This window comes from Salmo salar, chromosome 10 (genome assembly GCF_965601325.2).
Source record: "Salmo salar chromosome 10, fSalSal1, whole genome shotgun sequence".
NCBI lineage: Eukaryota > Metazoa > Chordata > Actinopteri > Salmoniformes > Salmonidae > Salmo > Salmo salar.
In genome coordinates, this window is record NC_138300.1 from 106114671 (window position 1) to 106141172 (window position 26502).

The 26502-nt window shown below is 45.0% G+C and overlaps 1 protein-coding gene across 4 annotated transcripts in view; it reads right to left on the bottom strand.

The window, feature by feature from the left end:
- The window catches only part of LOC106561385 (tetraspanin-9), a 308158-nt gene that overhangs the window by 124753 nt on the left and 156903 nt on the right, over positions 1-26502 (bottom strand). For 2 of the 4 annotated variants that reach the window (XM_014125280.3, XM_082957325.1), the window contains one exon: positions 10163-10242. In XM_014125280.3, the coding sequence (XP_013980755.1) occupies positions 10163-10225 (63 nt within the window). In that variant the 5' untranslated portion in view covers positions 10226-10242. Of the gene's footprint in view, positions 1-10162; positions 11381-26502 lie in introns of those variants that run through there. The other 2 variants (XM_045688331.2, XM_014125279.3) reach the window with 2 other exon arrangements.

Here is a 26502-nt window from a genome sequence, read left to right on the forward strand (position 1 = left end):
ACAGAATGGTGTCGTCTGCGTAGAGGTGGATCAGAGAATCACAAGCAGCAAGAGCGACATCATTGATGTATACAGAGAAAAGAGTCGGCCTGAGAATTGAACCCTGCGGCACCCCCATAGAGACTGCCAGAGGTCCGGACAATTTTCCCTCCAATTTGACACACTGAACTCTGTCTGAGAAGTAGTTGCTGAACCAGGCGAGGCAGTCATTTGAGAAACCAAGACTGTTGAGTCCACCGATAAGAATGTGGTGATTGACAGAGTCAAAAGTCTTGGCCAGGTCAATGAATACAGCTGCACAGTATTGTCTCTTATCGATGGCGGTTATGATATCGTTTAGGACCTTGAGCGTGGCTGAGGTGCACCCATGACCAGCTCGGAAACCAGACTGCATAGCGGAGAAGGTACGGTGAGATTTAAAATGGTCGGTGATCTGTTTGTTAACTTGGCTTTCGAAGACCTTAGAAAGGCAGGGTAGGATAGATATAGGTCTATAGCAGTTTGGGTCTAGAGTGTCTTCCCCTTTGAAGAAGGGGATGACCGCAGCAGCTTTCCAATCTTTGGGGATCTCAGACGATACGGAAGAGAGGTTGAACAGGCTAGTGGATTAGGGGTTGCAACAATTTTGGCGGATAATTTTAGAAAGAGAGGGTCCAGATTGTCTAGCCCGGCTGATTTGTAGGGGTCCAGATTTTGTAGCTCTTTCAGAACATCAGCTATCTGGATTTGGGTGAAGGAGAAATGGGGAGGCTTGGGCAAGTTGCTGTGGGGGGTGTAGGGCTGTTGACCGGGGTAGGGGTAGCCAGGTGGAAAGCATGGCCAGCCGTAGAAAAATGCTTATTGAAATGATCAATTATCGTACATTTATCGGTGGTGACAGTGTTTCCTAGCCTCAGTGCAGTGGGAAGCTGGGAGGAGGTGCTCTTATTCTCCATGGACTTTACAGTGTCCCAAAACATTTTGGAGTTTGTGCTACAGGATGCAAATGTCTGTTTGAAAAAGATAGCCTTTGCTTTCCTAACTGCCTGTGTATATGATGAAAAAGGGTGAAATAGGGTGCAATGAAATAGGGTGCAGGCCAGGCAGCAGGCTGTTAGCCAGCCTGCCAGCTTAGTGGAGTCTGCCACTAGCACAGTCAGCGTAGTCAGCTCAGCTTTCCCCATTGAGACCGTGTCTGTGCCTCGATCTAGGTTGGGCAAAATTAAAAATGGCGGTGTTCGCTTTAGCAATCTCACTAGTATAAAGACCTCCTCCATTCCTGCCATTATTGAAAGAGATTGTGATACCTCACATCTCAAAATTGGGTTACTTAATGTTAGATCCCTCACTTCCAAGGCAGTTATAGTCAATGAACTAATCACTGATCATAATCTTGATGTGATTGGCCTGACTGAAACATGGCTTAAGCCTGATGAATTTACTGTGTTAAATGAGGCCTCACCCCCTGGTTACACTAGTGACCATACCCCCCGTGCATCCGGCAAAGGCGGAGGTGTTGCTAACATTTACGATAGCAAATTTCAATTTACAAAAAAAAAAACAATGACGTTTTCGTCTTTTGAGCTTCTAGTCATGAAATCTATGCAGCCTACTCACTCACTTTTTATAGCTACTGTTTACAGGCCTCCTGGGCCATATGCAGTGTTCCTCACTGAGTTCCCTGAATTCCTATCGGATCTTGTAGTCATAGCAGATAATATTCTAATTTTTGGTGACTTTAACATTCACATGGAAAAGTCCACAGACCCACTCCAAAAGGCTTTCGGAGCCATCATCGACTCAGTGGGTTTTGTCCAACATGTCTCTGGACCTACTCACTGCCACAGTCATACTCTGGACCTAGTTTTGTCCCATGGAATAAATGTTGTGGATCTTAATGTTTTTCCTCATAATCCTGGATTATCGGACCACCATTTTATTGCGTTTGCAATCGCAACAAATAATCTGCTCAGACCCCAACCAAGGAGCATTAAAAGTCGTGCTATAAATTCTCAGACAACCCAAAGATTCCTTGATGCCCTTCCAGACTCCCTCTGCCTACCCAAGGACGTCAGAGGACAAAAATCAGTTAACCACCTAACCGAGGAACTCAATTTAACCTTGCGCAATACCCTAGATGCAGTTGCACCCCTAAAAATTAAAAACATCTGTCATAAGAAACTAGCTCCCTGGTATACAGAAAATACACGAGCTCTGAAGCAAGCTTCCAGAAAACTGGAACGGAAATGGCGCCACACCAAACTGGAAGTCTTCCGACTAGCTTGGAAAGACAGTACCGTGCAGTATCGAAGAGCCCTTACTGCTGCTCGATCATCCTATTTTTCCAACTTAATTGAGGAAAATAAGAACAATCCGAAATTTATTTTTGATACTGTCGCAAAGCTAACTAAAAAGCAGCCTTCGCAAATGGAGGATGGCTTTCACTTCAGCAGTAATAAATTTATGAACTTCTTTGAGGAAAAGATCATGATCATTAGAAAGCAAATTACGGACTCCTCTTTAAATCTGGGTATTCCTCCAAAGCTCCATTGTCCTGAGTCTACACAACTCTGCCAGGACCTAGGATCAAGGGAGATACTAAAGTGTTTTAGTACTATATCTCTTGACACAATGATGAAAATAATCATGGCCTCCAAACCCTCAAGCTGCATACTGGACCCTATTCCAACTAAACTACTGAAAGAGCTGCTTCCTGTGCTTGGCCCTCCTATGTTGAACATAATAAACGGCTATCTATCCACCGGATGTGTACCAAGCTCACTAAAAGTGGCAGTAATAAAGCCTCTCTTGGAAAAGCCGAATCTTGACCCAGAAATTATAAAAAACTATCGGCCTATATCGAATCTTCCATTCCTCTGAAAATAAATTGAAAAAGCTGTTGCACAGCAACTCACTGCCTTCCTGAAGACAAACAATGTATACGAAACACTTCAGTCTGGTTTTAGACCCCATCATAGCACTGAGACTGCACTTGTGAAGGTGGTAAATTACCTTTTAATGACGTCAGACCGAGGCTCTGCATCTGTCCTCGTGCTCCTAGATCTTAGTGCCGCTTTTGATACCGTCGATCACCACATTCTTTTGGAGAGATTGGAAACCCAAATTGGTCTACATGGACAAGTTCTGGCCTGGTTTAGATCTTATCTGTCGGAAAGATATCAGTTTGTCTCTGTGAATGGTTTGTCCTCTGACAAATCAATTGTAAATTTCGGTGTTCCTCAAGGTTCCGTTTTAGGACCACTATTGTTTTCACTATATATTTTACCTCTTGGGGATGTCATTCGAAAACATAATGTTAAATTTCACTGCTATGCGGACGACACACAGCTGTACATTTCAATGAAACATGGTGAAGCCCCAAAATTGCCCTCGCTAGAAGCCTGTGTTTCAGACATAAAGAAGTGGATGGCTGCAAACGTTCTACTTTTAAACTCGGACAAAACAGAGATGCTTGTTCTAGGTCCCAAGAAACAAAGAGATCTTCTGTTGAATATGACAATTAATCTGGATGGTTGTACAGTCGTCTCAAATAAAACTGTGAAGGACCTCGGCGTTACTCTGGACCCTGATCTCTCTTTTGAAGAACATATCAAGACTGTTTCAAGGACAGCTTTTTTCCATCTACGTAACATTGCAAAAATCAGAAACTTTCTGTCCAAAAATGACGCAGAAAAATTTATCCATGCTTTTGTTACTTCTAGGCTGGACTACTGCAATGCTCTACTTTCCGGCTACCCGGATAAAGCACTAAACAAACTTCAGTTAGTGCTAAATACGGCTGCTAGAATCCTGACTAGAACCAAAAAATTTGATCATATTACTCCAGTGCTAGCCTCCCTACACTGGCTTCCTGTTAAGGCAAGGGCTGATTTCAAGGTTTTACTGCAAACCTACAAAGCATTACATGGGCTTGCTCCTACCTATCTTTCCGATTTGGTCCTGCCATACATACCTACACGTACGCTACGGTCACAAGACGCAGGCCTCCTAATTGTCCCTAGAATTTCTAAGCAAACGGCTGGAGGTAGGGCTTTCTCCTATAGAGCTCCATTTTTATGGAATGGTCTGCCTACCAATGTGAGAGACGCAGACTCAGTCTCAACCTTTAAGTCTTTACTGAAGACTTATCTCTTCAGTAGGTCCTATGATTAAGTATAGTCTGGCCCAGGAGTGTGAAGGTGAACGGAAAGGCTGGAGCAACGAACCGCCCTTGCTGTCTCTGCCTTGCCGGTTCCCCTCTTTCCACTGGGATTCTCTGCCTCTAACCCTTTTACAGGGGCTGAGTCACTGGCTTACTGGTGTTCTTCCATGCCGTCCATGGGAGGGGTGCGTCACTTGAGTGGGTTGAGTCACTGACGTGGTCATCCTGTCTGGGTTGGCGCCCCCCCTTGGGTTGTGCCATGGCGGAGATCGTTGTGGGCTATACTCGGCCTTGTCTTAGGACGGTAAGTTGGTGGTTGGAGACATCCCTCTAGTGGTGTGGGGGCTGTGCTTTGGCAAAGTGGGTGGGGTTATATCCTGCCTGTTTGGCCCTGTCCGGGGGTATCATCGGATGGGGCCACAGTGTCTTCTGATCCCTCCTGTCTCAGCCTCCAGTGTTTATGCTGCAGTAGTTTGTGTCGGGGGGCTAGGGTCAGTCTGTTACATCTGGAGTATTTCTCTTGTCTTATCCGGTGTCCTGTGTGAATTTAAATATGCTGTCTCTAATTCTCTCTTTCTGTCTTTCTCTCGGAGGACCTGAGCCCTAGGACCATGCCTCAGGACTACCTGGTATGATGACTCCTTGCTGTCCCCAGTCCACCTGGCCGTGCTGCTGCTCCAGTTTCAACTGTTCTGCCTGCGGCTATGGAACCCTGACCTGTTCACCGGACGTGCTTGTTGCACCCTCGACAACTACTATGATTATTATTATTTGACCATGCTGGTCATTTATGAACATTTTAACATCTTGACCATGTTCTGTTATAATATCCACCCTGCACAGCCAGAAGAGGACTGGCCACCCCTCATAGCCTGGTTCCTCTCTAGGTTTCTTCCTAGGTTTTTGGCCTTTCTAGGGAGTTTTTCCTAGGGAGTTTTTCCTAGCCACCGTGCTTCTTTCACATGCATTGCCTGCTGTTTGAGGTTTTAGGCTGGGTTTCTGTACAGCACTTTGAGATATCAGCTGATGTACGAAGGGCTATATAAATAAATTTGATTTGATTTGTATATTGGTTGCATATCACGGGGGCTATTCGATGCTAATGCAGAATGCCACAGGATGTTTTTGTGCTGGTCAAGGGCAGTCAGGTCTGGAGTGAACCAAGGGATATATCTGTCCATTTTCTACATTTTTTGAATGGGGCATGCTTATTTAAGATGATGAGGAAAGCACTTTTAAAGAATAACCAGGCATCCTCTACCGACGGAATGAGGTCAATATCCTTCCAGGATACCCGGGCCAGGTCGATTAGTAATGTGTTACTTAGGCCATTCGTAAACTGCACAAGCCTCATTAATCAGTATGCATGGCGGTATTGGAATTCCATGTAAGAAGGCGTTATGAATGATTGAAAGCTGGTTTCAGGATTTCAAACAATTCAGTGCACCTCTATTTCAGCACAACCTATACATCCCCTAGCAGTAAGGGATTAAGGTAACTTGTGATAGACTTCTGGTGAGAGAGGACGTCATTATGGTTGTTACAATGTGAAGTCCATTGGGGCCGAGGGGCTGTGGATTAGTGAACTTTTTAGCACTCTGTGAGGGCCGAAAATAGCAGGCAAATTGCTTCGGCACCTTGTATCGAAACCCGTGGTATGGAGAAATGGGACAGCATGAGTGAAATGTTTACCAAGGCAATGCTTTATAGAGTAACCATTCAACTAGGAAAGCACACGCGTGCGCCACACACACACACACACACACACACACACACACACACACACACACACACACACACACACACACACACACACACACACACACACACACACACACACACACACACACACACACACCTTGAAACTGTCAATAGGTTTGAAACTATTTTATTTGGGTGGTGGCTAGCAACATTTAAAACAAAAACGTCAACTTAAATAGACCAGCTCCAATCAGCTAAATCACAGCAAACCCAATCTTGCTGTCCGACTCATAGTGTGTCTACCAACATGTCATCCAAATGCCATATAAATAAGCAAGCATCGGAATTGATGAATGCTAAACACAGTAGGTTTCTCTACTCCTCTCACAAAAGATTAGCTTCGATATCACCACTACTTTGGCACTTTATAAGGATGCTGAGCAGACATTTATTCTCAAAATATAAATATCAAAAAGAGGATTTGCTTTTGATATAGTATAATAATGACAGAGTGGTGGGATGTGGGCTCCAGGCTCACTGCCCTCCCTAACAAAGGAAGTGTTAGAGAAAGGAAGGAAACAGGGAGGTTTTAGGGAGAGGGAACCGATTAATAGTGGAGGGAGTGAAGGAGGGCAGAGTAGACCGGAGTTTCTGTCAGACAGCACAGAGAGAGAACACAGAGCAGGGGGCTGCAAATACACCAGCGCCAGTCTGCTAGTTGACACACATACTGGAGGAAATCACAGCCAACAGAATCTTGCTGTCTGACTCATAGTGTGTCAAACCAACATGTAGTCCAGTCAACAGTGTCTTTTGAGCAAAGCCACTGTGATTCAATGTGATTGGCATAAACATTGGCTTTATTGCTGGTGCTGTGCGTCACCCGAAGGAGACTTTCAATCCCGACTACTAACCCACCAGATACTCTGATCTGACCCAGAACAACCCCCCCCCCCCCCCCCCCCCCCCGCAGCTCAGACTAACACTAATCCACATAAGTAAGAGAAGCCAGATGGTCATGAACAACTGCTGAAGAGGCCTGGAGATAAGTGTATTGGACATGCCTCCTACTAGCACTGACTTTAGTGATATCTACTTTATTGAGGAAAATGTATTTACTATGAATGACTGAGATATGTGGTTGTCCCACCTAGCTATCTTCAGATGAATGTACTAACTGTAAATCACACTGGATAAGAGCGTCTGCTAAATTACTGAAATGTAAATGTAATGTCTGGAGTGCCTGTCGTTGTTTACCTTGTGCTTCAAGTTACCACTGTAAGCCCTGTGGAGGGAATGGAGGATGAGGGAGTATAGTGAAGCTGGTGTGCGGCTCAGGGGAGGCCACCTCCGCTCCAATCTGAGGTGTCAGAGCTGAGGCCCTGGGCAGGTAGAATATCCTTTCCCCAGTTCCCATGCTCCTCTGTCTGTCCCTGAAATGGGGCCCACCCAAGGCTTCAATCACTCCCACCCCTGCCTCTAGACAGAGGGGCATGGGAACTGGGGGAAAGAGTAAAAAGCAGCCCTGTATCCTGACACACCTGGGATAGAGCTGCTCTCCCTGTGGCACTCGCAAGGTTACGCTACCTGCCCAGGGCCACAGCTCTGACACCCCAGATTGGAGTGGTGGTGCGGAGGTGGCCTCCCCTGAGCCGCACACCAGCTTCACTATACTCCCTCATTCTCCATTCCCTCCACAGGGCTTACAGTGGTAACTTGAAGCACAAGGCATGCGCTCACACGGGATGTTCTCCAATGCTGGAAGGGAGGCCTGAGTAAAAAAATTGGGAACCACTAGTTTAAAGCACACTTTTACAAGTCTCAGTCATAAATGACAGCTCCAATAAGCCCCCTATGGTGAACCGGATGTGAACAATAGGCTTGTAGAATCATGACTATTTCCAGATTTCAGTTCATTGTCACTGGTAGGGGGTCCTGCGTGCTCTGGGCATTACTGACTCAAATGAACCAAAAGAGTCGATAGATTCGTTCTTTTGACAGAATAACTGGAAAAGAGTCCGTAAAAAAAGCCAAACTTCCCATCACTAGTTCTAATGTTGGGGTGGCTACTTGCAATATGCTCCAGCATTCAACATACTTATTTACTACCTGAAAATTGAGACACGCTGTGTCATTCCTTCCGCAGCTGTGGGAGCAGGGTCAGTGGTATCCCTTGGCTCCTTGATCTGATCTATAGTCTATATAGGCTAATTATCAAAGTAGCCTATTTTGCATTGCTAACCAAATATAATCTCAGTGACTATTCAAACAGTAAACCAAACAACAAGAGTCCACCCAAAAAGGTATTTTGTTGAGAAGTAATAACTAGTGATTAGGGAAAGGGGGATACCTAGTCAGTTGTACAACTGAATGCATTCAACTGAAATGTGTCTTCCGAATTTAACCCCACCCCTCTGATTCAGAGGTGCGGAGGGCTGCCATAATCAACATCCAGGTCTTCGGCGCCCGGGGAACAGTGGGTTAACTGCCTTGCTCAGGGGCAGAACGACAGATTTTTACATTGTCAGCTCAGTGATTCGATCCAGCAACCTTTCAGTTACTGGCCCAACGCTTTAACCACTACAACCACTATAGCCAACTAGCTAGCAACGTGCTTTTTTCTCTGTGACCAAAACATGTTTTATTTTTTATTTTAGCTGATATGGGAATGAATACACAAGCAGCATATCAAACTGGGATACTGTTTTAAGTTACACCGGGAAGTATGCTAATATTTGCTAGCTAGCTTGCGAGGATTTCATGTTACCAAAAGGTGTCCGCCAGTCTAAAAATCCCACTCCACCCACGTGCACCCACGCACGTAGATCAACGGTTTAGTAATCTTTACTCTACCCAACCACACAAGGGTACATGCAGTGGTAACCTTTACTCTCCCCACTCCCTCCCTCCTCCTCCTCTTCCTCCTCCTCCTCCTCCCAGTGTGGAGCTAGAGCAGTAGGTTATTGATGTGGGGGTTTTATGTTCACCAATAGGGGTTAAGTACAGGTTTAACAACACAGACCCCGGGAAAGTGAGGGCAGCACTGACACAATGACCTCAGCCGCAATCCATCGGTCCGGCCTAGCCTCTGATCCCTCCAGATTCCACACGAACTGTAAACACATCTTGCCTGATCTGAGCCTGCCTTGCCAATCAGACACACATACCCCTCTGGCCCTGTGTGGATGTTCTGCCCTTGAGTTACATTGGAATCTGGTCTGTGCTGTGGACAGTTGGTCTCACCATAGTTCAGATATAATGTGCAGCAGCCTGGTGCCTGAGCCTCAGATGTGCCCCAGTTTGCAGGGTGCACATAGTAGCCTAGTGGTGACGTGACTGGAGATGTAGACCCTGTTGTGTTGTGATGTTATTATGCTTCACACATGATTGGCTCCACACAAAAGGCTCTGGCCCATCAACTAAGCCCCCGTAATCCACTCTTTCAATATTCCAGGGGATGCCCACTTTCACAAACAAAATAACAGATGCAAACATTATGTTCACTGAAATCAAAACTGGGATGTTTTGATTTGAATGGATGATGGGTGGAAGTGCTGGTAAAGGTGTAAAAAATATAGAAAATCCAGCTACATTTGTGATTTTCAATTTTTAGTAGCACGGACCAATCTTTAAATCAAAAACATAAAAAATGTCAATGTGTGAAATACAAAGTATATAAAAACCACAAATCAGATGAATCCTATCTATCTTCTCTTCAGTGGCTCACCAAAATGAATGGAAACATTCTCAGTCATTCTAAATGATTCATAATCAATCCACAGATATGTCATGCTTCCATCTCATACATGTAAGCAATGCCCCCTGTCCTTTGCCTAGACAACTTAACACGCTAAATACTCATAATGTTTGCATTAAATCAGCAGCAACCATGAGGACCCCTGTTGTAAAGCCATCTGAATGAGTGGCAGCCCCAGCAGAGCACATACAGGGAGACATGGTGGAGCAACCATTTCAACGACTCAATGACAACCAGGAATAGTAACATGCAAATTATTATGAGCCTCAGCATAAATCTTTCTCTCACATATGCCTGAAGATACATCTTTAAATGATCAGTATATCAGTTTACAAGTATTATGTAATATGGCATTTTATCATCTTGTCTTACTCACATCACTGTTAAACTAATGACTACTACTGTTACATTTGTATCTGCTGAGTAACTTCAAGAATCATGTGTCAGCATCACACTGCTTCTACATCCATACAGATCTATAACTAGCACCCCGAAAAAGAGAGAACGCATGATGGAGAGATGTGAAAGAGAAGAACAACATAGTAAAATAATGCTTTGCTTACCCAGAAGATGAGGTTGAAGAAGAACATCGTGTACTTCAAACAGCAGAGACAGCCCCGTGCCATGTTGTACTTCTTGAACTCTAAAAGGAACACAAATGATAGATCCAGGTAAAAGACCACGTATTTGCTGCCTTTGGGTGCCGTGTACTTGTTATTGCTGCTCTTGTCTCCTCCGACGTTGACGCTGGTGTCGGCCGCTGTCCCAGCCTGCCCCTGTGCGGTGGTACCGCGCGGCCCCGTAGAGCCGTAGAACGCGCCGGCGGTGAAGCCGCGGCCGCCGAATGGGCGGCCAGACGTGGAGTCGCGGACAAAGTCGGAGTCACGGCTATCCACGGATGGGCTGCGGTGAATGGCTGACTCCTCACTGCTGGACTTCTCCATGCTCTGGGGCTGACACTGCTGCTGAGGGGCTCTCTACCGTAACACACTCTACCATGTCTCAGAGATGAGAGGACACAACTCTCCCCCTCCAGCAGTCTCCTCTCTCCCTCTCTGATCTGTACTGGTTCTCTCCAAGCCCAGAAACTCTGAATCTTTCTATCCCCCCAACAATGGCACGACTAAACTGTATCAGGTAAGTAAAAGGAAGACACAGGCACTATTCCCAGCTCTATGTGTCGTCTGCCCGGTGTCCAATGTCTGCTCTCATGCTCCTGAGTTAGCCATGCAGAGAAGTCCTAGTCCAGCGAGGAGCATTATTACCCTGATGAGTTACAGCAAGCTATGTCCTTGAGTCAGTAAGTTTCAATAGTGTCCCTGGATCTCCTTTACTCTCCACACTGCTGTGCTGTGTGTGTGCCTGTGAATCTCTCTCTCCAACTCTCAGCTGCTCCACTTCTTCCTCCCTACTGCTGACCTCAGGACTGATTTCTGCCTGGGGAGCTGGAAACTTTTGCCCCCCCCATACAACACAATCCTGTATCTGTATTCCTCTCTCCTCTTCTTCTCCTCCTTTCCTGCGCTCTCTCAGTCCTCTGTGCTTTGCGCTCTCCAACGTGCTGATGATAATCTGATTCAGTTATTCTCTCTCCTCTCTCTCTCTCCCTTATTGTACAATTCTGTGCTCAGCTGCTCAGTCCCCTGCTCTCTGCCTGTGCTGTCAGTCGCAGCGCCGTGGCTGATGTGTGCTATTACCGGCAAGATGCATCTAACAGGCATTCTCTATCCTATCCCCCTTAACTAGAGCACTGCCCTTGTCCCCCCTCTTCTCTCTGCTCTCCCTCTCTTGCTCCCTGCCTCTCATCAGCCCCTCCCCGCTGCTGAGGGAGCATCCAATGAGGCAGCTGCAGGCGGCTACAGACAACCCGGGCTCCTCCCCTCTGCCCCGACCATGTCTTTAATAAGCTGATCATAACACAGCTTTGACTATACAAGTTCAGCAATTTCCTCGTGTTGTCTGTGCTTCAGGGCGTCCGAGAGGCCATTCATTAATACGAAAAAGCATGAGTCCAAGGAAACGTGTTGGTGGTGTGGGTGAAGGGGGGGTTGGACTTCTCCGGCGCTGTCTGATGCAACCTTCAAACCTGTGATTTCATTGAGACACTTGCTATATTTACGCCCAATTAACTTTCACAGTGGCTATTTATTTTCTATTTGTGAAAGGGTGGATAAAATGACATCAGAGCACGATCATGATTAGGAGGATTACTGCATGCAGACTTGCAGAGGCTATGTGCAGCCTTGTCACAAAGTCATCAGTTGCACAATGCCGACTCACTTCCATGCAAGGAGCACTGATAAATTGGCAGAGACCCAGCCTTTGGAATTATCACACCATTTCAAGCATGGAAATGGGAGAGTGGCTTAAAGATACTCAACACTTTCCTATGGAAACCCAGGGTCAAACACCGACTCTCTCAGTTGTTTCACACATGGAGCTGACAACATATTACAGATCTAATATTCTAGAGCTGAGTCCTTACATTTATCTAACCCTCTGGTTTGAAATACAATGTCAGATGCCTAAATGTACATGATCTGTGAACAAAGAGAAAAATGCATTTTACCAGATCAGATATCAAACCCCCCCTGATAGAGAGGACATTTCATTCATATCGTACATGCTGATTTTATGAGATGGGGATGAAAGATTTGCAACCTTTTTATATAGCGTTTGAGTTTCCTTTGCTATCTTTTCCTTCAGAGAACTACCGTACAAACAACAGCAATACCATTATCTGTCCAACCAGTCACATGGCCCTTTCACAGCGTTGGGTTTGTGAAAACAGCCTAATCTTTACTCTGTACTGCTGTGCTGTGGTAATGGTCCCTCTCTCTGTCAGCAAGGTGAGGTTGAGTGCTCGTGATGGCTGGAGCTCAGAGACGGATGGAGCAGAGTTCCAACTGAATGGTCTTAAAGTAAACCCAGCAATGCCCTGTATACACAGCGATACACTAATCCATGTATCTTGTGTTTCTACAGAATGTCAGACTCTAACAAGTCTGACATACTGTAGCTTGATGGAATTGTAGTGGTTGGAAGACAACACGAGACAAAATCACATTATACTAAGGTCTTAATCAGCCAGGAACAATGGAAGTGTTCTTACAAATCACAAACCATTAACATATATATATTTTTTAATTAGCAATACCATACTTAAAATGACACAGGTCCATAATTATAATTAAGTGGTATTAAAAGGTATGGAACTGGCAAACTTCCAATTGCTCCCAGCACTACCCCATCTTTCTTGTAAAAAATGACAATGTCAGCGTCACTGTTCATGTCATCCTGGTGTGGGATGAGAATTATGAAAGCAGTCCCACACAGATAGAACAGGGGAGATTTGACCCACAATACTCTGTCCCTGGTGGTGCCATGGAGAGCTGAAGAAGCATTGGCTCAGCTCCCGTGGGTCGTCTGATCACAGCCCGTCAGGACCTTAACTCTTAATTCAATATGTTGTGTGTCAGTAGCCGCCACCTCAGAGGAGGACATGCATTCATCAGAGGGCTATTGGTATTTCTATTTATTATGGATCCCCAGTAGCTGCTGCCAAAGCAGCCGCTACTCTTCCTGGGGTCCAGCAAAATTAAGGCAGTTTATACAATTTTAAAACATTACAATACATTCACAGATTTCACAACACACTGTGTGCCCTCAGGCCCCTACTCCACCACTACCACATATCTACAGTACTAAATCCATGTGTATGTATAGCGCGTATGTTATCGTATGTGTGTGTGTGTGTGTGTGTGTGTGTGTGTGTGTGTGTGTGTGCGTGTCTGTGCCAATGTTTGTGTTGCTTGGGCCTCTTAGCTTGCATGTGCTGCTGATGCCTCAACCAGACACAAGGGCACGTTCCTCCTCTCACTCCCTCCTGAGCCAAGCCCAGCTCAGCTCATTGCCATCCACTCAGCAGAAGAGAACAGAGAGGCATGGGGCTCTGAAGTCCTTTATTAGGCAACTAAAGGTTACTCAGAGACTCAGAGAAACTCAGGAGAGACAAGGTCTATAGTATAGAGTCAGAGGAGTGGGCACAGTAGCAGTGGAGATACAGTGTATAGATGTGGTACAGCAGAGCAGGGTTGGACAGGGATTCTTCATTCTAACTTTCCCTCTGATGCTGAATAAACCTGGCAGCTCCTTCAATACATGCTAAAAGGGCATACTGGAAGGCGAGCTTCGTGTTCAGTAGGAATTCATCTTAGAATCCTCCATTTCAGGGCTCTTCTAACCAAGACACTGCTGCTTTTCTATCATGGTATGAAAGAGTATAACAAAAAAATACAAGTAGAAGTGTAAATATTAAATGGACAGTGTTGGTTCTGGCATATCTGTGTGGAGCTCTATTGAACTAAAGCTTATGTAGTCTATCCAACATTGCACCACCGCCAGCACAACAGAAACAGTAGGGGGTGGAGGGCTAGTTCTTATTTATTTACACAGGAGGTTGGTGGCACCTTAATTGGGGAGAACGGGCTCATGTTAATGACTGGAGCGGAATAAGTGGAATGGTATCAAATACATCAAACACATAGTTTCCAGGTGTTTGATGCCATTCCATTTGCTGGTTCCAGCCATTATTATGAGCCGTCCTCCCCTCAGCAGCCTCCTGTGTTTAAGAAGCACTTCAATAATTAGACCAATAGTGCAAAGTTGTCTTAGGTGGATTGTTTCTCCTTAAACCTATTGGAAGAAATGATAAAGAAAATATACATCTGTAGGATTACGACTCAGGGCAACTGCTCTTAATGGAATCCAAAACAAAACTATTTTCACATGAAGAAATTAGATGTGTGATCGATCATTAGCCAAAAAACATCCAAAACAATAACTTTATTTTGTTTTACAATTAATAAAAATATAACAATTTCAAAGATTTCACAAACTCAGCAAAAAAAGAAACGTCCTCTCACTGTCAACTGCGTTTATTTCAGCAAACTTAACATGTGTAAATATTTGTATGAACATAACAAGATTCCACAATTGAGACATAAACTGAACAAGTTCCACAGACATGTGACTAACAGAAATGGAATGATGTGTCCCTTAACAAAGGGGGGGTCAAAATAAAAAGTAACAGTCAGTATCTGGTGTGGCCACCAGCTGCATTAAGTACTGCAGTGCATCTCCTCCTCATGTACTGCACCAGATTTGGCCGTTCTTGCTGTGAGATGTTACCCTACTCTTCCACCAAGGCACCTGCAGGTTCCCGGACATTTCTGGGGGAAATGGCCCTAGCCATAACCCTCCGATCCAACAGGTCCCAGATGTGCTCAATGGGATTGAGATCCGGGCTCTTCGCTGGCCATGGCAGAACACTGACATTCCTGTCTTGCAGGAAATCACACACAGAACGAGCAGTATGGCTGGTGGCATTGTCATGCTGGAGGGTCATGTCAGGATGAGCTTGATGGAAGGGTACAACATGAGGGAGTAGGATGTCTTCCCTGTAATGCACAGTGTTGAGATTGCCTGCAATGACAACAAGCTCAGTACGATGATGCTGTGACACACCGACCCAGACCATGACGGACCCTCCACCTCCAAATCGATCCCACTCCAGAGTACAGGCCTCAGTGTAACGCTCATTCCTTCGACAATAAATGCGAAACCGACCATCACCCCTGGTGAGACAAAACCGCAACTCGTCAGTGAAGAACAACATTTGAGAGAAATATGCTTTTTGTGCTATGGAAAATGTCTGGGATTGTTATTTCAGCTCCTGAAACATGGGACCAACATTTTACATGTTGCGTTTATATTTTTTTCAGTGTAGTTTGGATATTTAAAGGCAGTCATGAATCCATTTTGAAGGTGCCAATTGAATTGAAATGATGTCCGTCACATCTACAGTCATAATACCGTTTAGACATTTAACACGGTTTCAGGCTCAAACTCATACAGCTTTACTGAACTCTCTCAACTGCCTACAGTATTTTAGGAGTCTGTTTTAAGTTTGAGTAAAGAAAAAGTTTGCCCACCCCTGGACTAGAGTGACTTACAAGCAGGAGCAGGGAGACAATTCCAAAGCCTTGCTGGAAAATGACTGCTTTGCTTCCCACTGCATATGTTAACTGAATGCGAGGGGGAAAATCCAAAGCAATCTCCTAAACCCCAGGATTCACAGCGGGCAGAAAGGGGATACCAACTGATCTATGAAAATAGAGGTCAGCTCTTCAACATTCATTAATCCCGGTCTTTTCTGTTCCTGCAAAAGAGAAAGAGTCTTTACCCTATAGCCTACCACATACTGTATGTGTGCCCTATGTGACATGTGCTAGTAGATAATCACCAGTGTGAAAGTCTCATGGAAGACTGAGCGTGAGTGGAATAGGATGACAAAGGGCATGTTCGCCCACACTATCTCAGCTCTCATTCCCCTTGGTTACTCTATACACTATATACACACTGGGGCTGAAGCTGTTGCTGTGTACATGGAGGACAACATGAAGGACAACATGGAGGACATGTCAGGTGATATAACAGCCTAAATGGACCACACACTTCCAGGAACTCAAATGTCACCAGGGGCCAAACAGAACAAACAAGAGGGGGTCATCCTTAATTTGTCAGACACCAGTCAGTCTCCTGTGTGTCTGGTACCTCCCTGACAATCATTCCGGCTGGCTAAAGGTTATTATACATAGCAATATGGTCAAATACTTACTGACCTGTCCATCCTTGTCAGTATGCTAACAAGCTCTATTCTGTCTGGCCCAATCGAATTGAGAGACAGACGTCAATCCAATCTGATATTTAAGATTTTGTCTTGGCCTTTTATGATAAAGTCTGACATCCACGTAATTGGGCAATGAGACGATAGCGGACATTTTAAGTCCATCCCCGGTGACAATAAAGGTGTCTGGAGAGTGTAACTAATTAGGGATTCATGATGCTCCTTTCCTCAGCAGACCCAACTAGAGGATCATAGGCAACATCCGCACCGAGTTAAAGGCAAGAGCTTCCCTTTCCCACTGTTGAACTGCATTGTTGGTTAAGGGCTTGTAAGTAAGCATTTCACGGTAAAGTCTACACTTGTTGTATTCGGCGCATGTGACAAGTAAAGTTTGATTTGATTTGAAGAGCTGCCACTTTCAAGGAGCGGGACACTAATCCGGACCCTTATAAGAAATCCCCCTATGCCCTCAGACGAACCATCAAACAGGCAAAGCATCGATATAGGACTAAGATTGAATCCTACTACACCAGCTCTGACACCAGTCGGATGTGGCAGGGCTTGAAAACTATTACGGACTACAAAGAGAAACCCAGCCCCGAGCTGCCCAGTGACGCAGGCCTACCAGAAGAGCTACATGCCTTGTATTCTCGCTTCGAGAATATGGCCCAGTACATCACTGGGGCCAAGTTTCCTGACATCCAGGACCTATATACCAGGCGGTGTCAGAGTAAGGCCCAAAAAATTGTCAAAGACTCCAATCACCCAAGTCATAGACCGTTCTCTCTGCTACCGCGTGGCAAGCGGTACTGGAGCGCCAAGTCAAGGACCAAAAGTTTCCTTAACAGCTTCTACCTCCAAGCCATAAGGCTGCTGAAAAAAAATCAAATGGCCACCCGTACTATTTACATTGATGCCCCCCCCCCCCCCCCCCTTTGTTTTTACACTGCAGCTACTCGCTGTTTATCTATGCATAGTCACTTTACAAATGACCTCAGCTAACCTGTACCCCCGCACATTGACTTGGTACCGGTAACCCCTGTATATAGCCTTGTTATTGTTATGTCATTTTCTTGTGTTACTTTTTGATTATTATGATGAATTGTTTTACTTTAGTTTAATTAGTAAACATTTTCTTAACTCTATTTATTGAACTGCATTGTTGGTTAAGGGCTTGTAAGAAAACATTTCACGGTAAGGTCTACACCTGTTGTATTCGGCGCATGTGACAAATAACATTTGATTTGATTGGATTTTTAGAGTGTGTGACAGTAGGGAAGAGCTCCCAGGAAATCAGTGTACATTTATGGTTGTGTTGTTAAGCATCAGACATTTCAAAGAATGTCAAGAGTTGCTACTCGCAAGAGAAGTTTGTTTGTGGTTGTTTAAAAAAAGATGGCAGTGTTAAAGTGAATTTCACACGCATTTTCACAAACACACTCAACCGTGATACACACTGGTGTAGGTCTGTTTGTTGTAATACAGTGGAAAACTCCCACCTGACATCTCCCATATTCCAACTGCAGGAGAAGACACATATTTGTGCACTCTTGTCAACCAGAGAGTGAGGACGCTATAGAGATGACAGAGCACACAGACCTCACACAGATAGAGAAGCCAAGTCCCCCAGTCTAAACAGTAGACCTGCAGGCAAATCCATCACACAGACCTCACATAGATAGAGAAGCCAAGTCCCCCAGTCTAAACAGTAGACCTGCAGGCAGATCCATCACACAGACCTCACACAGATAGAGAAGCCAAGTCCCCCAGTCTAAACAGTAGACCTGCAGGCAGATCCATCACACAGACCTCTCACACCTACAGAAGCCAAGTCCCCCAGTCTAAACAGTAGACCTGCAGGCCCATAACCGTATATGAAAGAATGGAACATCAGCAATATGAATCTTATTCAGTTCAGGGGAAAATCTGCCGAGTGTTGAAGTCAGGCCCCGGTCATCGATTTATTGGTTGTAAGGTCACTTAAAGTTCACTGTAAGCCTTCGAACAGTGTGTGGAAACCATCCATTCGTCCTCAACATGAGCTAGATTCAACTCTTAGATTCTGAAGATTTGTGATTTCATTTTGCATACTGTGGATAACGCAAAGGTTCACAAGAATCACACATGCACAGATGTGTACATACGCACACACATGGACGTACACACTCGCAAGCCCACACATTATTATATTAAATAGCCCTTTTGTGCAGGAAAAACGGAACAAAACAAAGCAAAGCAGTATATGCCTTTGAATTAAATGGCATTTTCAGGTGAACAATGCACACACTGCTTGACAAATGCATCCCTGAGAGCTACTGTCTGTGATAAATGTTGAAAGCCGTGGGTTTCCTACCCTCTGCCTCCTCTCTGTAATGCCTTGAATCCATTGTCTTGCAGAAACTGGGGACCAAGGATATTTGAAGCCATCAACCAAGCAAACCTACATAAGTCCCTACACACAGCCAGTGCACACTGCAGAGGGTTGCCTGCAACATTGATGTGAGATGCAAAGCTTTAAAGCTACAATCTGGGATTTGTTTTAGCTTTAAGAGACAGGGATCTCTTTTTAAAAGGTCATTATCAGTTACACTTGCCATGATGGATGCCTTTCCGTCTTCACACTTACACAATTCTAATAAAACACACTCCGGAAATTAGCGACGGAAAAAAAACACTTCCACTTCTATAGTTAGTGACAGTGGGTTAAGTTACTGGCCCTAGACTAGTAGGAGAAAAGACGAGTGATCCGGGGGGCTTTTATTTTGGTCCGGTAGGGAAAAGAGAGACGGATAAAGGGGGATGTGGTTTACGCCCCCCTGGCCTCACCGCATGGAACCATCTGTAACGCAATCGTCTCTCTGGGCACATACTTTCATCCCTGTTTCATTCCTGTTTCCTAAGAACCTGTGGATGCTGTCCAGCCACAACCATAGCCTATTTAGGGCTCTGGAGGTAAGTGATTATATCAGCAGTCAGTCTGGGCTCGCCCGCAGATGGAGCCCTCTGTGAAGGAGTTTTCCTGTGGCGCCGCGCAGGCAATCCGACACATATTTAAATCTCCTCTGTTTTTCAGGGAAACAAGTTACAGGACACGGCATGGGACAGGGATAGAAATACATACACCATCCTGGGCTCTGGCTAGGACGCTATAGAGAGAGATGGAGTGAGAAAGAAAGAGAGAGGAAGGTTAGAAAAGGAAGAGAGAGAGATGGAGAGAGAGAGCGAGACAGAGCGAGAGAGCCAGAGAGGTAGATAGTCTCAGCCAGTGGTTCTGACCTGGGTCAGGTCCTTTATTAACCTGGTGGAAGAGAAGACTAGAGGAGCCCTAAAGATCCCTCTGTGGTTTCCACTAAGGCTCAGACTATGGAGTCTATGGCAAATCCCATAGATCTGTAGTGTTCGGATCTCTGTCTGTCAATGGTTCAGGATGAAGGGGTCAGCTTGCTGAGAGGTCACCTTGGTTTAATATGGAACTCCTACAGTGGGAAACAGCTGGTGACACCATGTGTGGAGCAGGTTGTGGAGAGTGTCCTATACATGAGAGTTAGTCAATAAGACCAGGCAGAACAGGGTAGTATCTACAGGATTCCAACCTGCTGACACAGCGCCGAAAGGTCAGGTGAATCACATCGATATTTCAGGGGCTGTCGCCTGCAATGCAAACAAAGGAAGGGGTGTCGACGTGCCGCTGTGTGGAAAGAGTGAGGGATGAGGGAACATGGAGAGAACATGCGTCCATCTATTTGGTCTGTTCAGAGAGGATAGACACAGTAGCTAGATGCCTGAGGACATTTCCCATTGTGCCCCTGCTCCGCACCACAAATAATGTCATTCTTCAAGCCTCTAATACCCCCTGTTGACGGCTGCTCTGATTTACTATCCTATGTCGTATATTCCGGAACTCCATACTATTAGCGTATCGTCGGATAATAAAATACCACATGTATGCTCACATACAGTACTACCCCAAGGGATGAGCGCCTGATCATAAAGGACCCAGCAGGCCCAGACAGCTCTATCTATATGAAGAATCTAAAGAGTCTTCCTCCTGTCCACTCCAACCAGCCCACTGGCACTGATGCCTGACTGCTACAAACACACAGAGAAGTTCCCCTAGTAGTGCCCAGGCTCTCAGACCCACGAGCTGGGCAGCACCTCCCCTCGATATGGCCCTCAGTCAGCAGCCTGTGTATGTGTATGTGTGTGTGTGTGTGTGTGTGTGTGTGTGTGTGTGTGTGTGTGTGTGTGTGTGTGTGTGTGTGTGTGTGTGTATGTGGTTGTGTGTTTGTGCACTGGGAGCTGGCTCAACCCCGGCCAATATGGCCCTGGGTCAATCTGAGCAGCCACACTGTCCTGGCCGTGCACCCATGGACAGACAAACACAGGGCAGCCAGTAGACCAGATCAGCAGTAAGTAGTAACCATGTCACAGCTCCCCAGATACGTTCTATTTGGATAAGCATTAGAGAAGTCACCCAGTAGGGCAGGGTTCATCAACTAGACCATTTGTACTCAGCAAATTGACGCAAGAAGCACAAACAGATATTGTATTTGACATAAACATAATAATTTCAAACCTTGATTACATTGGTACACAATCACATACAGTATGTCTCTCTATTTACGAGTGGAAATATTTGGGAATAGATTTCCTAAATTAAAATAATTTTGAGGTGAATTCCTGTAACCATGTGCGCTGAGAGTCGGGAAGCAAGTTCAGGGAGTGAGTGTTTTAATAAAATAAACGGAACATAATATAAAACAAGAACCTCGAACAACGCACAGACATGAAACAGAAACAATAACACCTGAGGAAAGAACCAAGGGGAGTGACAGATATAGGGAAGATAATCAAGGAGGTGATGGAGTCCAGGTGAGTGTCATGAGGCGAATGTGCGCAAGACGATGGTGACAGGTGTGCGGGATAATCAGCAGCCTGATGACCTAGAAGGCCGGAGAGGGAGTATACGTGACAATTCCTAGTGATTTAACAGTGTTTTATTTGGGGGGCCTAATAGAATCGGCCGCGGGCCGCCAGTTGATGATCCCTGTAATAGGGGATTATGGGGCTGGACCAAGGAAGAGGCCAGCTCCCCTCTCTGACAGGGACATGCTCCACTATTGATATGAATTCACAACTGCTGCTAATAAACCTGACATGGAGATGAACCCACTCACAGGAAATACTGTAGAAGGCTGTAGAAGGCTCCCAAGCACAACCGGAGAGTCACTCAATGAAGTGCTTCATCTGACATTCAGAAAGTACCTGTACATGAAATTCCCTGGTGGCTTCAAACACCAGGCCAAAGAAACTAGTTGATTACACTGTAAAGTGAAAGAAAAAACTCTTTAACGGATGCATGTTTTATGCAACGTGGGACTTATGGGTAAAATCTAGCCTCTTCACCTCGCTGCCTCTGCGGATCCACAGAGATCCCAGCAGCAGATGTCTCCGTGTGCGGTTACCGCCGTAGCTCTTTGGTGTGGAACAACTTCGGGATGAACGCCATCACCATCCAAACCTGCTGAATACCAAAGAGCATTGCCCTAATCTGTCAACACAAAACATTTACAGCACCTCACACTTTCGCTCACACTTTCACTCCTGCAGCCTCCCTGTGGATTTCCAGAAGGTAAATAAAGAGCCAATACAGAAAACTGAGTTTGTTATTTTACACTCCTGTTAGACAGTGATATGAATACTGAACAGAGTCCACGGTTAACATCTGATATTAAACTAACCAAATTATGGAATAATCAATTACCCACATTTATTCATTTCCCTCACAAAAACAACTCTGTCCTGCTAATAGGCAGTGTATATGAACATATTGTGCATGGCCCTGACAGATGTTCTTAATTAAAGTCTGCAGAAGGAGGAAATTCTCTTGAGGGCTTAAGTTTAAATTAGCTCAGGCTACTTCTGTTATTACACTAATACGTACTGTGCTGAAGGCTCCCAATTTCGCACAGCCCTCTGAGCATTGTTGACTCTAAATGGACTTCTTCTTGCACTCCAAGCAAGCAAGAGTTTAGCAGTGAGATATATTGAAAATGATGATTTGAATAAAACCTCTTTATCGTTTCCCAATACATGGGAGGGTGGGAAAGTACATTACGTATTCATGTTTTAAATACATCCATATATACATTACACACAGCTATAGGTAAATAATAAGGGGCAAATGAACATATTCTCTTGGCGGAGTGCTTTGAGTGAGATTGGGTGCAACAGCTCTCCAAAACTTCAGAGGAAAGTGGCAGGCGGGGATAGGCATGCAAACCCAGTCTGCCACTCTGTCATCAAATTTAAATCACTCTCAGGAGCACAAGTTCTCTCTCAAAATGATTTAGGGCCATTAAATAGCTTCCCCCAGAGCGCCCATGGCTTAAGATTATAATATCTACCCCCCATGTGTAAAAACCATGATGTTGCATCTTGAAAAATTAACCATGTTTGAAAAATTTCCGAGACGCACTCAGGCTGTCTTTGATAGTTTAAACCAAGCCTGTGATTCTGATGCACACAGGCACACTTCCGCCATTATACATCTAGATGAGAGCGAGAGAGAGAGAGAGAGAGCGAGAGAGGAGACCCGCATGATTTTACCATTTTAATGACATGGCTTTCTGGATGGAGACACATTGGAAATGTACATTATGCAGTGTGTGGTTTTCCTGCAGATCTGGAGGACCCGGCTGGATGTGATACTATTCATTGCCTTGAGTCGTCCAGGTAAAAATATTCTGCAGCTGTTGCTGCAGTGCCGGATGACAAGTCACAGCACACGGCCATCTAATAAAGCCTAAATCACTTCCCAACATGCAGCACACCGCAGGCTTTAACTACACACACCATTAGAAATCAGATACAGTGTCTAAGACACAACCTGCCTACAGAGATACTGTATGTTTAATGCAGGCGTGTCCTCAAGTTCCTCTTCAGACATTGACCTTCACTGGTGAGAGAAAACAACTTGGGCCAACTCCTCCGCTCCTACCCATTAACATGAATACATTAATATAAAACATTGTAGCCCTGCCAGCACCAGCGACCTGTTCTTTATGTGTGTTGACTCCCCATTGACATCAGACTGCAGCGCTATAGATGACTGTAAATACGAATGTGAGATATGAAGGACTGTTAGTACACTACATTAAAAAGCCAGCATCGCTATTGGTGGAATATAGAAGCTGCATGGGCTTTAGATATTGGAGAGAATGTCCCTGTGTGAAACTTGGAATCTTGAGGAGCCATGTTAGTGATTCCATTCTGGTTGGTCGGGCGTTTCTGAGTCAGTCAGTGTGTTCAGTCAGTCAGTGCGGTCGCTCGGTCAGTCATTCAGTGTGGTTGCTCGGCTCAAGGCTGTCGCCTGCCTGGTATTCCTGACTTGCTATTGCTGAATGATCACAGGTGGATGGAAGGCCAACTGCTCTGGGAGAAGGGGACTGACTGAGTACTCAGTTCCTTTCAATCAATGTGACACACTAATTTATCAAAGCAGTCACAAAATCCAAAATGGATTTCAAATCCAATGGATCAGTAGGTGTTAGAGCACATTGCTGGTAACAATGAACAGTATGTCACTGTCAATGTAGACAGTTCTCTAAGTCACTTTGCATAAAAGCGTCTGCTAAATGACCATATTATAAAATAGGTTATCTATTTGTACTGAATTACTGTACTCTACACCAGGTTTTCTCAAACTCGGTCCTTGTTGTGCTGCAAAGTGAGATTAAAATGGATTTAATTGTAATTTGTTGATAACGATCTATACAAAATACTCTGTATTGTCAAAGTGGAAGAAAAATTCTAACATTTTTTAAGAATTAATGAAACATAAAACACTAATATATTTACATAAGTATTCAACCCCATGGGTCAATACATGTTAGAATCAACTTTAGCAGCAATTACAGCTGTGAGTCTTTCTATGTAAGTCTCTAAGATCTTTCCACACCTGGATTGTGCAACACTTGCCCAATATTCTTTTCAAAATTCTTCATGCTCTGTCAAATTGGTTATTGATCATTGCTAGACAACAATTTCCAGGTCTTACCATAGATCTTCAAGCAGATTTAAGTCAAAACTGTAATTTGGCTACTGACGAACATGCACTGTGTTCTTGGTAAGCAACTCCAGTGTAGATTTGGCCTTGTGTTTTAGGTTATTGTCCTGCTGAAAGGTGAATTCATCTCCCAGTGACCAGTAGAAACGAGATAGAACCAGGTTTTCCTCTAAGATTTTGCCTGTGCTATCTCAATTCCGTTAATTTTTTATTACGAAAAATTCCCCAATCCTTAACGATTACAAGCATACCCATAACATGATGCTTCCAACACTATGCTTGAAAATATGGCGAGTGGTACTCAGTAATGTGTTGTATTGGATTTGCCCCAAACATAACACTGTATTCAGGACAAAAAAGTTAATTGTTTTGCCAATATTTTTGTAGTATTACTTTAGTGCCTTGTTGCAAACAGGACACATGTTTTGGAATATTTTGTATTCCTTCTTTTCACTCTGTTAATTAGGTTAGTATTGTGGAGTAATTACAATGTTGTTGATCCATCCTCATTTTTCTCCTATCACAGCTATTAAACTATCTTTTAAAGTCACCATTGGCCTCATGGTGAAATCCCTGAGTTAAGAAGAGTGCCTGTATCTTTGTAGTGACTGTGTGTATTTATGCTTAATAACTTCAATTAATAACTTCACCATGTGTAATTAATAACTTCACCATGCTCAAAGGGATATTCAATGTCAGATTTTTTTTGTACCCATCTACCAATAGCTGTCCTTCTTTGCAATGAATTGGAAAACCTCCCTGGTCTTTGTGGTTGGATCTGTGTTTGAAATTCACTGCTCGACTGAGGGACCTACAGATAATTGTATGTGTGGGGTACAGAGATGAGGTAGTCGTTAAAACATCATGTTAAACACTGTTATAGCAAACAGTGAGTCCATGCAACTTAATATGTGACTTGTTAATGTCACGTCCTGGCCAGTATAAAGGTTAATTAGTATTGTATTTTGGTCAGGACGTGGCAGAGGGTATTTGTTTTATGTGGTTCAGGGTGGTGTGTTTTGTAAGAAGGGTGTTTGATTTAGTAATTCCGGGTTTTGGTTTATGTTTAGGTATTTCTATGTGGAGTCTAGTGAGTGTATGTCTATGTTTGATTAATTGGGGTTGGGACTCTCATTTGAAGGCAGGTGTTGTCTATCTGCCTTTGATTGAGAGTCCCATATAGTAGGGTGTGTTTGTGTTTGCTTTTGTGGGTGATTGTTCTGTGTTAGCCTTGTGCCTTGCAGACTGTCAGTGAATCGTTCGTTTTTTTGTTTGTTGTTTTTGTATTCGTTTTGAAGTGAATAAATGTTCAAAATGAACAATCACATACCTGCTGCGTATTGGTCTACCTTTTCCGACGATGATTTCGTTATATCGTCAGAAGACGAAGAAATCCCTGACAGAATCACCCACCACTCAAGGACCAAGCAGCAGAGGAAGGAGCAGAGGGAATTCGAGTTGGACTGGCGGGAGAAGTGGACCTGGGAGGAAGTTCTGGACGGGGCCAGACCTTGGCACCAGGCTGGGGAGTATCGCCGCCCGCAGTGGGAAATTGAGGCAGCCAAGGCAGAGAGGCGTAGGTACGAGGCCATGGACGCGCTGAGGGAGAAGCACGAGAGGCACCCCCAATACATTTTTTTGGGGGGGCACACGGGTAGTTTGGCTAGGCGTAAGAAGAGCCGGAAGCCAGCTACCCGTGGTTATATGGAGGAGCGTATGGGGTGGAGAGCGCTATGTTTCGCTGAGGAGCGCACTCTCACCCATACGCACGCACAGTCCGGTGCGCGTTATTCCAGCCCCTCGCAGGTGCCGTGCTAGAGCGGGCATCCAGCCTGGTAGGAGGATGCCTGCGCAGCGCATCTGGTCGCCGGTACGCCTCCGAGGACCAGGCTACCCAACTCCCGCTCTACGCACGGCTACCATCAGGCCCCTGCACAGCCCAGTCTGCCCTGTACGAGCACCCTGCTCGTACAGGGCTACTAGTTCCATCCAGCCAAGGCGGGTTGTGCAGGAGGTAAGATCTAGACCGACTGTGCGCCTCCATAGCCCTGGGTTTCCAGCTCCTGTCTCTCGTGCGGACCCGGAAGTGCGTAAAACCCAGTCCGACTAGTCCTGTTCCCGCTCCCCGCACTAGCCTGGAGGTGCGT